Source organism: Neovison vison, chromosome 8 (genome assembly GCF_020171115.1).
Source record: "Neovison vison isolate M4711 chromosome 8, ASM_NN_V1, whole genome shotgun sequence".
Taxonomy (NCBI): domain Eukaryota; kingdom Metazoa; phylum Chordata; class Mammalia; order Carnivora; family Mustelidae; genus Neogale; species Neogale vison.
Window position 1 is genome coordinate 93730812 of NC_058098.1, and position 14772 is coordinate 93745583.

The 14772-nt window shown below is 55.6% G+C and overlaps 1 protein-coding gene across 6 annotated transcripts in view; it reads right to left on the reverse strand.

Annotated features, from left to right (window-relative positions):
- SFXN5 (sideroflexin 5) overlaps positions 1–14772 on the reverse strand; it is a 110497-nt gene that overhangs the window by 14280 nt on the left and 81445 nt on the right. For 5 of the 6 annotated variants that reach the window (XM_044261374.1, XM_044261376.1, XM_044261375.1 and 2 more), the window contains 3 exons: positions 9048–9163; positions 6988–7073; positions 1285–1402 (listed from right to left, as the gene is read on the reverse strand). In XM_044261374.1, the coding sequence (XP_044117309.1) occupies positions 1285–1402; positions 6988–7073; positions 9048–9163 (320 nt within the window). The remainder of the gene's footprint in view (positions 1–1284; positions 1403–6987; positions 7074–9047; positions 9164–14772) is intronic. The other variant, XM_044261379.1, reaches the window with a different exon arrangement.

Sequence of the window (14772 nt, forward strand, 5' to 3'; positions counted from 1 at the left end):
GTTTCTCTGTTTTCTCTTGGGCCGCCAAGCCTCTGGCCAGAGGGGTCAGTCCTGCACCCCATTTCCTCACCCCTCAGCTGGGTCCACCCCTGGAGGGAGGGTTTGCCTTCCTTGCCCCAGACTCCAACAGACACTCCTCAGCTTGGTGGAGTTCAGCCTAGCAAGAGTGTCTGCCCTGTGCACGGCCCACCTCCTACTGGCCCCTCTTAGCTCTGGCTTCACCACCCTGGCCTCCGGTCCTTGGACACCACCCCCAACCCCGGAACCTCTTCTCTCCACGTGCTCCCTGGCTGCTGTGACTGTTTTCACGCCGGTGGCCTTACTCTCCTCCCTCCAGCCCGGGCCTCGCTCCTGGATTCTAGACCCAGAGCTGACTTCCCATAGGACAGCCCCATTCGCACATTCCACGGGCTCCTTGGACCCCCGCCTCCAGGGCCCCTTCCTCACCTACATCAGCTCTGATTAGTCCAACTGGACATGCCATCCTCCCTCAAACCGCCCCTCCTGGTGTCTCCATCTCGATCAGTAATGCCTACGTCTGCCCCCTCGCTCAAAAGCAGCGAGCTGGACGCACGCCCTGCTGGTCCCCTCCCTCTCCCCCATCTGAGATCCTCACAATCCTTCCTCTCCTTTCAAGGACCCACTTCTCGATGCCCACTGCCAGCAGCCTGGTCCAAGCCGCCACCATCTCTCGCTGGACACCCGCCAGCGCCTCCTGATGGCTCCTTCTCCTCCAGAGCTCCAGCCAGGCTCATAGTCAGGAATCTGCAGTCCTCCACTGCCTAGCCTTTCTTTCGGAGGACACCTGCCCTCTCGGCTTCGGCCTCCCAGTGTCCAGTTCCAACTGCCATGGCCCGCCTCACTCTGCTCACTCTCTGCTTTTGAGGCGGGTTTTCCTCAGCTCTATGCTATGTGCTGCCTCTGCTGAGAACCTTTACTCTAGGTGATGCAGCCCAACGTGTCCCCTCTGGCCAACTCCAGCTCATCCTCCAGGCCCCATGAAACGCCATTTCCTTCCAGGCTGGGTCTACTCTGTCCTCCCACATCCAGCTGGACTCATCCCCTCCTCGTCCTTGTCCTTCGTTTGCTAGCCCCTGTTTAGTTGTCATGTTCACCACTTGGCCCTGGGCTCAGGAGAGGTCAGAGCCTGGACTTGCCTCATTTGTGGTTCTAACCCCGGTGCCTAGCTCCGGGCTAAGGAGCTGGACTTGAATAAGTGCCTGTGAATAAACACTGCACCCCTCCCTACCTTGCCCTCCCCACACCCACCCTCCCTGCACTGACCTCTGACATCTGCGGGAAGAGGCTGATGGCCAGTGGCAGGGCCAGGCCGAAGGCCGCCAGGCACACAAGGCTTTGCACGGGGAGGAGGAGCCGGGGCCGTGCCTGCAGGAGAGCCGTCCTGTGGGGAAGAGAGGAGGGAGTGCCATGAGACCAGAAGACAGGCTGAGCTGGCTGCCAGCCACCTTGCAGTGTCCCACTCAGAGTCCCAGGGCCCGGGCAGCATGGTCCGGGGCCAGTGCCAGTCCGTATGTAGCTAAATAGTTGTGGAATTCGGTCTTTGGGGCCTTCCCCAGTTGGCATCCTTTTCCCCAGGCCCTGTCCTGAAGGACATTGCTGCTTGAACTCTCAATCACACATCATAAGTGAGTACTTGGGGGGCATCCATTGCACCCTGTGTCCAGCCCTGTGCAAAGAAGGCCACATATGGGGGAGACACAAGAGGAGGCTATCAGCCCCCACCCCTGGGGAGATTTACAACAGAGAAAGATGGTCCTCAAGAGCAGGGCATAAGAAAATACTGAACAAGCCAGAGTAGAAGCCAGGTCCAGGGTAGGAGACATATGGCACCCACATGCCTGCACACACATATATACACACACGGGGACACATGCACGAGCACGCACACACATACACACACAGCCAAGTACGGGAACGGAACACACCCCACTGACCACCTGGTCTGGTTTGATCCAAGAGCCACAGAGAAGGGCAGTGACTGGCCCAGGGTCATAGCCACATCTGCAGCAGGCAGGCCGGGTTGCCCAAGGTCACGGCCGTGTCTGCAGGAGGCAGGCTGGGCTGCCGCCCAAGGTCATGGCCACATCTGCAGGAGGCAGGCCAGGCTCCCAAGGTCATGGCCACGGTTTCCAGGAGGCAGGCCCGGCTGCTGCCTGGGCTCTTGACTCCCTGCGAGTGTTATCACTCTGCGCAACCCCCAGCTCTTGCCCTCAGAACCCTTCACCAAGGTCATGGCCAGTGTGTCACAGCAGGCCCCCACCCCCCCACAACAGGATTCCCGGGAGGGAGGACTATATGGAAAGCCTCCCTCCAGGCCCTGGAGTAGCTGTGCCAGCAGGACGGGTGACAGGACTCTTTGCTAGGGGATGTTGGGCAGGCACTACATCTGACCTCAATAACTGTTGGCCTCTGCATGTCTGGGACCGGCTCCTGGGATGGAGAGGATGTAATAAGGCTCTGGCCCTCTCCTGCTGCAACAGGGCTGGCTGTGGCCACAGGCAGGTGCGAGACCCTCTGGGGGGCAGGGCCTCAGTGGGGGGGGGGCAGGCAAACCCCACCCCGCCTTCACCTCCTAGGACAAGAATCCCAAGAGCAGCAGGCCCTGAGCAGACAGCAAAATTGAGAGCCACCGTTCTCAAACTTTGGTGTCTAGGCACCTGCTTCACGATGCAGACCCCCAAGAGCCCCCTACCCCGATGAGATCTCCATTTTATTGGTGCTATGACTGGGAATCTGCACTTCAGCCTTCCATGAGTCTAAAACAGGTGACCCCCCGGACCACACTTTGGAGAAACCTTGGCCTGGGGTGTTCTGCTAAGGTACCAATAAAGCTCCAATCACTTGTAAATTCTATGCAGATAAGAGGTCTGGAAACAGTGAGTGCACAGTAACTGTGGCTTATTGTTGCTGTTTTTGCTCTTGTTAGTGCAAGAAGGAGGGAGGATCCTAACGATGTCCTCTAGCCCTTCCCACTGGCCCAGACCCCAAGACCTGCCCAGCTGTTGAATTCAGTCTGATATGGGCTATTAGAGAGGGCAGTTTCACAGGATTAAGAGCAGCAGGTCAAGGCCCAGATCGACTCTCCCCTCAGCCTAGTCCAGTGCCCCCATCGTCTCTCCCTTCTCCAGGGGAGCCTCATACCCCCCACTGACTCTGCCCCAGGGCCTCCTGGTTTCCCTGGGAGTCACAGGCAGTTGGCTGGTAGGGGCTCTGAGACCTGATCAACTGAGATCAACTCCTCCGGTGGGACAAGGAGGTGGGGACCCAGGTTTCCTGTCCAGATTTACATAGGAGCGCCCCTGCCAAGAGGCTGTGGAGGGCTAGGCTACCCTCCTGACCAGTCGTGACAGTGACCTGAACCTCAGTCCCTGGTGGGGAATCAGAGCAAGGGGAATGGGAGAGGAGGGTGTGGAAGTCCCTGGCAGCATAGACTGGAGGGGCACCAAGGGCAAAGAGGGTGATAGGGAGAAAGAATGAAGCTTCCTCCCCAGCAGATGAGGGGCAGGCCATGGGTTCCATCCTCAGGCGCTCCCAGCAGGGACCCAGGCAGCCTCCTTCCACAGAGGGCTATGACCCTGGCTCCTCTCTCAGGGGTGGCTGGCTGAAATCTGCCCTAGAAAAGGGGTCCAGGAAGCCCCAGGCCTGTGCTCCTGACTCAGGAAGCAGGCAGCCCCGAGACTTCAGCCAAACAGGAACCCCTGAAATCTCAGCCCTGAGCAGGGAGAGTGAACACAGCAGGACGGGGGAGGGGAGGAGGAGAGGGAAATGGCAGGGAGGGATCGGAAAGGCAGCTGGGGGAGTTGAAATATGCAGATGGAGAGATGTGCGTGTGTGCGAAAGCCTGGAGAAAGGAAAGACCCGGAGCCCAGGGAAGGAGGGAGGCTGGGGAGCGGCCTCAGGAACCACAGTGGAGGACGCCCCGGAACCCCTGCCCCACTGAGACCCCACCTGAATGGAAGGTGAACTCCAGGGCGAGGGATGCAGGGCTGGGGGGAGAGAGCAGAGGCACCTGCCTCTGAGACTGTGGCATTATGGGGAAGGATGGCTCTCCCAGGCCCAGGAGAACACCAGCTTCCTTCTCAGGAGGGTAAAGCTGGAGTGGGTGCCCTCAGTCCGAGCGAAGGTACAGCGTGTGTGCTGGAGGAGGGGGAGGGGTACACCCTCGGTGCTCCCCCAGGGCTCTGGGCTGGGGATGGAGGCTCCTCTGTCTCTGACTTGAGAATCTTGCCCCCTGGGTCTTAGATTAGAGACAGGGACACCTGGACATGCTGGGCTCCCTCCCACCTCTCTTCTGTTAGCAGGAACCCCAGGGACCTTGTCTCGGGGTGCTCCTCCCAGCGAGGCAGAGCAAGGCGGCCGCTGTACCACACGACAGCTTGTCTCCCCACGGCCGCCGTGAGTTCCCTCAGCACTTGGAGCAATCTTAGTTTGCACTCCATTAATTTGCAAGTAGGCTGCTTTGTAAGTGTTCTTTTGTCTTCTTCCCCTGGCTGTCCCGACTCTCACTCTCACGACCTGGGCTCCCAGAGGGGAGGAGCCCCTGCATTGCCCTTCCCCAGGGGAGAAACTGAGGCCGGGGGAGTCTCCTTGACTAGGCTAGCCTAAATGTGCTGGAGCAGGAACCCCAGTTCCGTGTTCCCTCCAGGAGACTCAGATGGCGTTGTTACACAGCCCTGCCCAACCCGTCAACCAGTTGTGCTATGCTGGACGGATGTGAGGTTACTAAGTCCTTGAGGGCACAGCCTGGGTCTTGATACTGCTCAGGGTCCCTGAGCTCGACTGCTTCTCTTCCTCAGAGACCCTCTCAGGCACGTCAGAGAAGGACTAACCCAGTACAGGGCTGCCAGAACCAAAGGGCCAACCTGTTTCCACCTACCTGAGGGCCTTCTTCAGACTCCAAGCTGAGCCAGACCCATGGCCGCCTGGACTCTGGGCAGATCCCAGGCTGGGAGGTTTAGAACTAGAAAATCCCAGCCAACTTCCCCAGGCTATTTAAGTTCCCAAACTCACCATCCCTCCACTCCACTTCCAGCAAACACGACTCAGATGCCAAATGGAAAGGCATCACAGATAAAACCCCAGGCCCAGGGTTCAGCAGCCTTGAAGACAGAAGCCCGGCCTTCCTTATTTGCCTGGTGTTCTCCTCTTGTGCACTGGCAGTCATTCACAGTCACTCGGGTTGGGGGAAAGCCTCAGTTCTTGAGGCAGCTACGGACTCAAGGGCCGTGGGTACCAGAGCAATTCCTCTCCCAGATCTCCCACACGAGACTGGTTTTCTTGAATCCTGATACTCAACATGTCACACACTCAGGTCCCTCCCCCAACTCCCCCTCTTCCATGAGGAGTAAGGGATCATCTCCCTGGCTGGACTCAGGGCTCCCCGTCAGCAGGTCCCACTGAGCACACTTTGCTTCCCTCTGGCTAGACTCCTCCGTCCCCCACACAACGGACCCACACCCTGCCCAGAAAGCCAGCCTGGGCTCTCAGAGTCAGCGGCAGCCCTTCTCCGGTTTAGTGCTCCCTCCCCTCAAGGTCACCTTGGGTCCATTTACATACTGCCCAGTCCCACCTCCAGCTAACCCGTGTGTGGGTCATGCATCTCTCCTATCAAAATAGAGGCTTCCTGAGACCAGGACCCCAAATCTGCTTCTGTCCTGTCTCCATGCAGGACAAGATGCAAAGACATGCTGATCACGTGATGTGATTCGAAGCCCTGAAGCTGTCCACGTGGTAGAAGAGCCCAGCTTTGCACCTGCACTCCCAGCTCCCTCCTGGCTCAGTCACTTCCTTTTGGATTCCTACAGGCAGATGACATAACCTCTTTTTGCCTTGCTTTCCTCATCTGTGAAATGGGACTGTTCTACTTACCTCTGTACACGACAGCCATACTGTCGTGGTGTTTAAATGAGATCACTCACTCATCTGACAAACACGGCACCTCTACTACATGCCAGGAATTGTGCCAGATGCTGTGCAGGGCCATAGATAAAAAGAAGGAACTTGCCTCTACGGAGATGGCATTCTAGTGGACCAGACGGATAACGGACAGCTAGGTAAAGAGTCTCCGATGTTGCTACGAGCTATGAATACAAATAAGGCAATGGAGGGAAGAGGGAGTCCTAGTGCTCTGATCTCGATGGGGTGGTCAGGGAGGAACTGTCTGGGGAGCTGGCATTTAGGCAGAGACCTGGCTGAGAGGGCACTGGAGTAAACGCTTGATAAATATTAGCTGTTATTATAAACCGTACTGTGGGAATAGGGAAGTCCTGCTTCCCTTATTCCCTGAACTTGTCCTTATGCCTTGAGGTGCCCCCTCCCAAGCTGGGCTGCCAGGAGAGGAGGCAGAGCTCTCCGCCTCCCTTCTACCTGCGTGAGCGCAGACTCTGCACCTCTGGGCCTGTATTCATCTTGCTGTCTCCACCTAGAACCCTCCTCAGCCCCTTGCCATCCCCCAAGACCCACCCTGACCCTCAGAGCTTGCCCAAACCTACGTGAAGGTCAGCTCTGGTTCCCCGCTTCGGCCCCTCACCTGCCCCTCAAGCAGCATTTCTTCTTCATGATTCAACCTCACACTCATTAAGTAAAAGGATCACGGCACTGTTCCTATGATCGTGTCCCCTTCTAGCTTTATAGTCATGACAACTACGCATTCTCAGAACATGCTTTGGGGGAAGGCAGGGAGGTTAGTACTACTCGGATGTTATAAAGGAGAAACCGAGGCTCAGTGAGGTGGTGAGTTGCCTCGTGCTGGGTTGCCTGAACAGCGTGGTCCTAACCCAAATCTGGTCTTCCTGCCATAATCCTCCTACTTCCCAGTTCCAGCGGCCCTGCTGGGGAGTGTCTGAACAAACGCGGGCAGGGCGGGCTGCCAGCTGCTCTTGTCCCCTGCCCTGGGCCAGCTGGTTCCCCTTCCCTTTCACCCTCCTCCCCAGGGACGGCCCCTCTCTCCTGGCTGCCCCAACTCACTTCTCCAGCATGGACATGACGATCGGGGGGAGCACCAGGATGGGCATGGGGAGGACCACTCGCGTCAGCGCCGTCTCCAGCAGGGCCTGAGGGGCAAGCAGAGGCTGTGGTGAGCAGAGCTCCCCGGGGTGGGGGACGGCCACCTGGCAGTGAAGCCCTGTCTGGAGCCCCCAGGTGTGTGTGCCGCTGCTAAGCACATCTGGCGGAATGGGATGATTCAGGGAGCTGCTCACGAAGCCTGATTCCAAACACCAGAGGAGAGCCACCCCCATCTTCCCACCGCACAGATTTGAAAAGAGCAGATCCGTGTCACCTGCCACGTGTTGGGGAGGGGTGGCAACACAGAAGCGGCCCCGGGAAGGGGGCCTGTGCCCAGGGGGGTGCCCGGGTGGCAGGCGCAGGGGTTGGGGAGGAAGCATATGGAGGACTTGAGATGCTCTAAAAACAAAGCAGGCGCTGGGAGGCCTGGAACAAACAGCTGGGACCCGCTGAGCTGCGTGAGTCTCTTGGTGCTGAAGGAGGACAGATTCTGGGATTGACTTTTTTTCCCCCTTCTTGACACCCCTTAAACACAACGATTTGGAGGATCTTGCATCTCCTGCTCCTTTCTCAGTGACAAGAGGTCAGCTTTGTAAGCAGGAAATGCTTGTGCTCAATGTTTGCTGTGTCTCTATATGGGGTTGCTGGGGTCCTTGCTCTGGGAGTTCCCTTGGGATTCCTGAGGAGTGGGGGCAGGGTCAAGGCACAGCTTAGAGGCTGGTCTGCACCCTGATGGTCACTGTGGGGAGTTCCTTCAAGGTCATGGGCTCCTGGCTCTCAGAGAAGACTCGAGGAATAGCTCATAGCTCCCAGACCACAAGGGGCTCACCTGGCCAAGCTGAGGGAAGCCCAGGGCTGAAGAAGAGCCCGGGGTTCCCTGCTGTTTGCACCATGAAGAGGTGCATGGCTGGCCTCCTTCTTAGCACATCAGAGGCGGCACTAGGGTTGGATGGGGTGTTGGGGTTGGGTAGGAAACTGAGGCCAAATCCCCTTCAAGGATGGAGTGGTTCAGGGCTGAAAATTTCTCTCAGGCACCTGAGTCCTTCATGACCCGCCTCTGGAAGGCCTGGGAGAAGGTCCCTCCCGTCTCCTAGACAGGTATGGGAATGATGGGGGTGCCCAGAGCCAGCACAAGGAAGCAGAGGGTGCAGCACAGGCCCTGGGGCCACTGAGCTCTTTGCCCCTCACAAGCCTTGGATGGGCACTCACTTTCCCTGAGACCAGTGGAGAGGGGGGCACTGGGACAAGAGAAGGGTCTTCCCCGAGTAGGGGATTAGAGAGAAGGTCTCGCTGACAGGTGAGGTTTGGGGACCATCGTGGGAGCTGATGAGGGGTAGTGGCTGGGGCAGCGGTGAATGCTCAGCTATTCATGGCTGACCCCCATGCCCTCTCTCAGAGGCCAGAGAAAGACAAGCCAGTCACCACCACTCGGGCAAAGCTGGGAAAGCATGGGGAAAAAGACAAAAGTGCTAGAATTTTCTAAAAAAAATCCAGTTGGCGGAGTGGGTGAGGCCAGTGAAATGAGAGAAGGGAGAGGGCCTTCCTGCAGTGAGCTGTTCTTCCCCAGACCCCCATCCCAGCCACACAAGATCCCTTGTGAGGTAGCACCCGCAGAACACCCTGGTGGCCCAGAACGGCGAGCCACCTGCATCTATGCCTTCTCTTCTGGCCCAGGAGGACATGAAGGCCCAGGGAATAGCACCCTGGGTCCCAGGGTGGGGGAAAGAAAGCTCTAGGGCATCTCCTCTGCCCTTTCCAATTAACAGATCCGAGAAGCCAGGTCCTGAGGGGCTGGGACAAGAGATGGGGTGTCTTGCAATGGCAGTGATGGATGGGGAGGAGGGACCATGTGGGGACAGGCGTGGCAGGGGCCAGACCTAGAGGCCCAGGGCTGATGCAGATGGGAGGCAGGGTGGGTCAAGGAGAGCAGATCCAGAGGACACAGAGAAGCCCCAGAGGAACGAACCCCTCTCCCAGTCTCTGGCCTCCCCACCGGTGCCCCAAGCCCCCCAATGACCCACATGTCTGGCTGCAATCTTGGAGGAGCCCACGAGGTTGCCGTCACCATCCAGGACATCAATGCCTTCCTCCAGCTCCCCATACCGCATCAGGACCACGTTGCAGATGTTGGCACTGGCTGGAGAGAGAGAGGGGAGCAGGGGGCAGGAGTGAGAGAGGAGAATGCCACTCTAGCTGGTGGAGAATGTCACTAGGCTGCACCCAAGCCTCCTGGCCCCTAGCAGCAATAGTCCCAAGGAAGTGTCACGTCTGCGTTCGGACACAATGGGTGAAGGTATGGTTCTGCAGCTCATCACCCTCCCTTAGCCTGCTGAGGGACTTGGGAGGCCCTTGAGAACCTGGTGAGCTAAGGCAGAAAATAACCAGTGGGAGGGAGAAAGGGGACAAGGTTCAGGACCTAGAGAGCGACAAGTTTTCAAGGGAGCTGCCTGCCTTTCCCCAAGGGGTGGGCCTGGCAGGCAGGCAAAGTGAACGTCCATCATCAGCAAGGGCTCCCTGGCTTGAAGACGCACCGCCAGCGCCCCATGTTCTGTCAACAGCAATTCCGTCACGGGGGCTGCCCTTCTGGGTCTTTTCCTGAGGAGCCCCTTCCACCCCCCACCCCTCACCGCCGCCATTCAGCCCTTTGCTCCTCAGAGAGAACCAAGTCCCCAGAGATTTGCTTCTCTGACAGCAGGTGTCAGAGCAGGCAGGAACCTCAGTGCTCTCCCAGCACCGCCCCCTCATCATATGGAAGGAAAAGTGAGGCTCAGGGGAGGCGGGTGACTTATCTGAGGTCACACAGCAAAGTGGGACAGAACTAAACCTCTGCGGACCCAGGAGACAGGAGGGTCCGGGGAGGGGGGTCAGGCAGAGATAAAGGCCAGCCTTCTACAGTGTCACTTCAGATGGCTGGGTTCCGTCCCTGGGCAACGAGATCATGACAGACCTGGGCTGAGGTGGGGGTGGGGGGAGGGGGGCTCCCGGCTCCTCAGTTAAATGTTGGATGCCAGAGCTTGGGGGCCACATGTCAGCTGGTGGCCAGCCCCAGGAGTCTCCCTCTGCTCCTGTCAACTGGAACTCGCAGGGCCGGGCTGGGGCTGACCTAGCTTGACCTCCCCCAACTCAGCTCCAGGCTAAAAGTGGGGGGACTTGAGGGTGGTGGGCGGGTGGGGAGTGGGGGGTGACAAATGTGGAGGCCGCCTGCTTCACTCCTCCCCCCAAAGCGCCTTGCTGTGTTTAAAGTTTTAATTTTTGCTAATTAATGTCAATTAATTTTGTATAATGAGTGTTTAATTTTGGGGAGTGTGTGAGCCTGGGAGCGACTGCAGTTCTGGGCTGTGAACGCTGATTAGCATCAACACCTGCTGCTTCCCCACTCCCTCCAGTGGGGGGGCACGAGGGTTTGGGGAGCTGCGGGGCTGCCGGGCCTAGTGGGCAGGTGGAGTGGGAGGAGGACCGCAGATGCTCCTGGTGCCCGAGCCAAGGCTGGGGAGCAGGCGGCGAGGGTGCCTGCAGCTGGGGGACGGGGTGCCGCAGGTGAGGGGCGGCTTGAGGCCCTGAGGGTCTCTGAGCCTCAGTCTCCCGTTTCAGTACGGTGGGGAGGTGGAATAAACAGAGAGGAGGGCCAAGATGCTCTGCAGTCTTTGGAGAAGCAAAGCAGGAAACCGAATACAGCTCTAAAATGTATTTACAGCACATATGCCGTCCTTGAGTAGCTCCTGTGTTTCCACACGACACTCAGCCGCAGTGGTAACCATGGGCAGACCTCTCCTGCAGCCGTCCCTCCTGTCCTGCTGGCAGCATCGCTCACCTGCCTCACACAGCCAGGGGCGAGCTCAGGAGACATCTGGCAAGGTTTGGAGACGTTTTTGATGATCCCGACCTGGGGTGAGGGTGGCTACAGTCATCTATGGTGGAAAGACCAGAGGTGCTGCTCACCATCCTACAGGGCACAGCCCCCACCACAAAGAGTTATCTGGTCCGAAGTGCAAGTAGTATATGTGCTGCCGAAGCGAGCACCCGAAGTGCAAGTAGTGCTGACATTGAGAAACCCTTGTCTTCCATAGAGATAGACAGAAGATGGAAGGTGAATTGGAGGTAAGGAAGGAGAGGGTTGGGAGCCTGGATTTGGGGCCAGTGGGGCTTGAGTGGCAGTCCTGGCTCTGAATCTTGCCCTCCTCATTCTCAGGGGTAAGCTCCTGTGGGCTCCGGGTGCTGCCAGCCCAGGGGTTAGGGCCCAGAATGGCCCCCAGAGTGGCCTTGGGAAGTGGACACCTGGCCGAGTGTTAGCACCTCGCCCTCTAGTGGCGGCAGGACCACTCTGCACCCCTCACGCCTCTGGGGCAGCCAGGCCCGGGGTTCCCAGGAGATCCAACAAAACCACCAGAGAAGATACTGGGCTTTTCTGCCCTCTGAGAACCGCCTACACCACTGCCACACCAGCACTGCCGCTGTGGGAGAGGCAAAGCTAAAGGAATGTGGTCCAGGTGGTGAGAATCCGCCTGAAGTCAGGAGCCACCAGCTCATTCTGTGACCCGATGCCTCCACCCTTACCAGGTTTCCCTGGTTGTAAAAGGACCTGCTGCATTTAGAATCGCTATGGAATCTATGGGCACTGGCTGAGCTCACATGGAACGTTAGCTTCTGCACCCAATCCCCCACCAGGATAGAGAAGCCAGGGACAGCTGAAACAGCTCTAGCCCCGAGGCGTGCCCATGTGGGCACAGGTGCAGGGGACAGAGATTATTTAGAGGCAGTGGTTCACCAGTCCCAGACTCATGGTAGCATCTTGCTTGCTCTCTGCCATTTCCAGTGTAGAATGTAGCCACAGCTGATGGAGTAGGACTTTGGTTCAAACACAAAACCACTTGGGATGAAACACACAGCAGGAAAAGAAGTGAAAACCCAGTGTCCTTCCCCTCAGCCCCTCCAAGACAGTTCAGGCACGAGTAAGTCCTCTCCTCCTCTAAGCTACCTGGATGGAAAAAAGACAGAGAAAATCCTAAAAAACCACCCTAAAATGATGGCACCCCCAGCTCCCTCCCTCAGAATGCCCACAGTTCTTCCTGACTACTCAAATGGCACATGCCCCGCAGTATATTCTGTTGGACCTACACTCGTGGTCCATTTTATTGAGCACCTGCTGCATGCACAGGTGACCAGCTATCCCCGTCTTAGAGCAATGAGAACATGAGATGGTCTCAGTGATTTCATTTCTGTGATCTCATCCAGAGCATTCATTTCTGCCGTATTCCATTTGAGGCTCCCTGATCCTTCCTATCCCACTCCTGGCAAGTCCAGCTCCCAAGTCACGAGCACTGAGAGCCAAAGCAAACAAAAAAGAGAGAGAAATAGAGACCAGCCATGGGCCATGGGTCTCCTTTCTAGCACACAAGCAAGATCTATTATTGACAGTATCAGCAGGTTAATTAAGCAGTCTGTTAGTGATCATGTTAAGAAAGCTGGCACATTTTCAACTCGGATTGACGCCATTCAAGACTCAGGCATAACTGATGTTGGAGAAGCTCTGCTGAGAGATGTCACAAGACGAGAGAGGGAGAGAGAGGGAGATCGCTTCACACTGATGGCAAGCTCAGTGTCAAGTCCTGAGGAAAATATGCTCTTGACTGCTGCAGATGTTCTCACATCAGACCCATCGTGATGCAAAATCATGCAGATTGCGAACAGCTAATGAAGCACCCTGTGTAAAAGGGACAGTGCAGGGAAGAAGAGAGAGCAGTAGACAGAAAGACAAATGTGCAAAAAAAAAGTCCTCCATAAGGAGACAGCAGGGGAGCCTACCCCCTGATCTACCACAGGAACGGAGGCACGGACCAGCGGGGTTAGGAGTCCAGAAACGTGCCCACCCATGGGGGAAACGAGTTTTCGGTAAAGCAGTTACTGCATCTCCCAGGACAGGACCATTCAAACACAAGGCGGAAGCCGTGGCTATTGGGCTTTTCCTTTGGGCACAACAAAATATCTTCACTCCTTGGTTCTAAGAGGCATTTCCCCACATTATAATGGTTTAGAAGTCATGAGGTGCCTTACAATGGACGTCGGGGTGGAGGGAGCGGAAGCCCTTACTCGCGGCCCGTGCATGTGTAAACTTGGCCACGTGTAGAGGTTCATTCAAGTGTCACCTCAGCTACCCATAGCAGTCTGCACAGAATCTGAACTTAAACTTAGATTCCTAATTGTTGCCTAAAACATCTTTTTAGAACTTACACTATAATGGAGCACGGACATGAAAAGTTATTGTACATGCAGAAGATCGTCTGCCAGATACCAGGCAATGCAATTAAAGACAGCAGAAATTGCCAAACCATAGATAGCTACCCTAAAGAAATGCTTGCCCATATGCACAAAGAGACATTTACAAGGATGTTAATTATAGCACTGTTTGTAAGAGCAAATAATTAGAAACAACCTAAATGTCCACCATTAGGGAACTCACATGGGAAGATCTCCAAAACAAACTTATATGAAGAAAGCTACCGAGTACGTACAGGGTGATTAACTCTATGTAAAAACCTCATAACTGGGATGTGCCTACTGTGTGCCCGGAAATCCACAGGTAACATTCCAGAAGGCTCACACCTCACACGGTGATTCCCTTGGGAAGGGAACTACATTTAGGAATTAGGGGTTGTTGAAAGACTTCCACCTTCTTTTTTTTTTTTTTAACCCTGTTTTTCTAAATACCATTTGAATTTTTGCAATGAGAATATAACCGGGCTTTCCTTGTCTAAGAAGTGAAAAGAAACGGCCAAACTTCCTAAGTAGATCATAGACATTTGAAAGCCATCAGGGATCGGTGTGACCTACTCATGGTTCCCACACTTCGGGGGCTATAGGTGAGAAACTTCCTAAAGAAGCTGATTAACTTCAGGAATAGTTTTTCCTTCAAGTAAAGACAAAAAAAATGAAGCCTCAAATATAACCAAGTAGGAAATGCAGACCAAAAAAGAAAATTCCCCCATATTTTTCTATGCTTTGAAATTATACTGTTGGTTTTAAAGGGGCCCAAAGGGCCAAGACTAGAAGCAGGGTGACAGAAAGCCAGTGGTGGCTGTGATGCTGGGTTTAACAACCCAAGTCCAAAAGAGAAGTGGAGAATGTGAGTGAGGCTCAGATTCAAACTCTGATCTTGAAGAAAGTGACTCAGATTGGTTGTATGGTGAAGGCTTGTTTATTCCTTCACGTGAGCAGGAAATACAGTTCTCTACTCTTCCGAAAGGCTATTGTATTCATGCCCCTTGTAACTGAGGCATCTAAGCATTGAGAAATATGGCCCCTGATATCTATGAATTTTAAGAAATAGGAAGCTGGGAAAATATATTTTATGTGACAAAGAGCCACTACTACTCGTTAGCAGAGGGTCATGGTGACTGACTCCCAACAGCTATTCTACTCCCAGAGGATGAGTCTTAACTAATTGTAGTAAATCCCTCCCTTGCCAGTGATGGATGGAGGAAGGGACAGGTGACCAGCCCCAGCCAATGAGGGATGTCTGCAGGGGACTTCCCGGAAGGGTTTCCTCTCATTGAGGAAGAGGCAGCAGGCAGAGCCTCCTGACTGACATCTGGGCTGTGGTAGGTCTGTGTGTGGTGCTTGGATTTCCTGCTGCCATTTTAGGACACAAAAGGGGCTGAAGAGCACAGAGGTGGAAGGAAGGGCCCGGTGTGTCTCACTCAGCACTCGACCTTTGTGAGGTAATACCTTCATTTATTAGTTTAAGCCAGT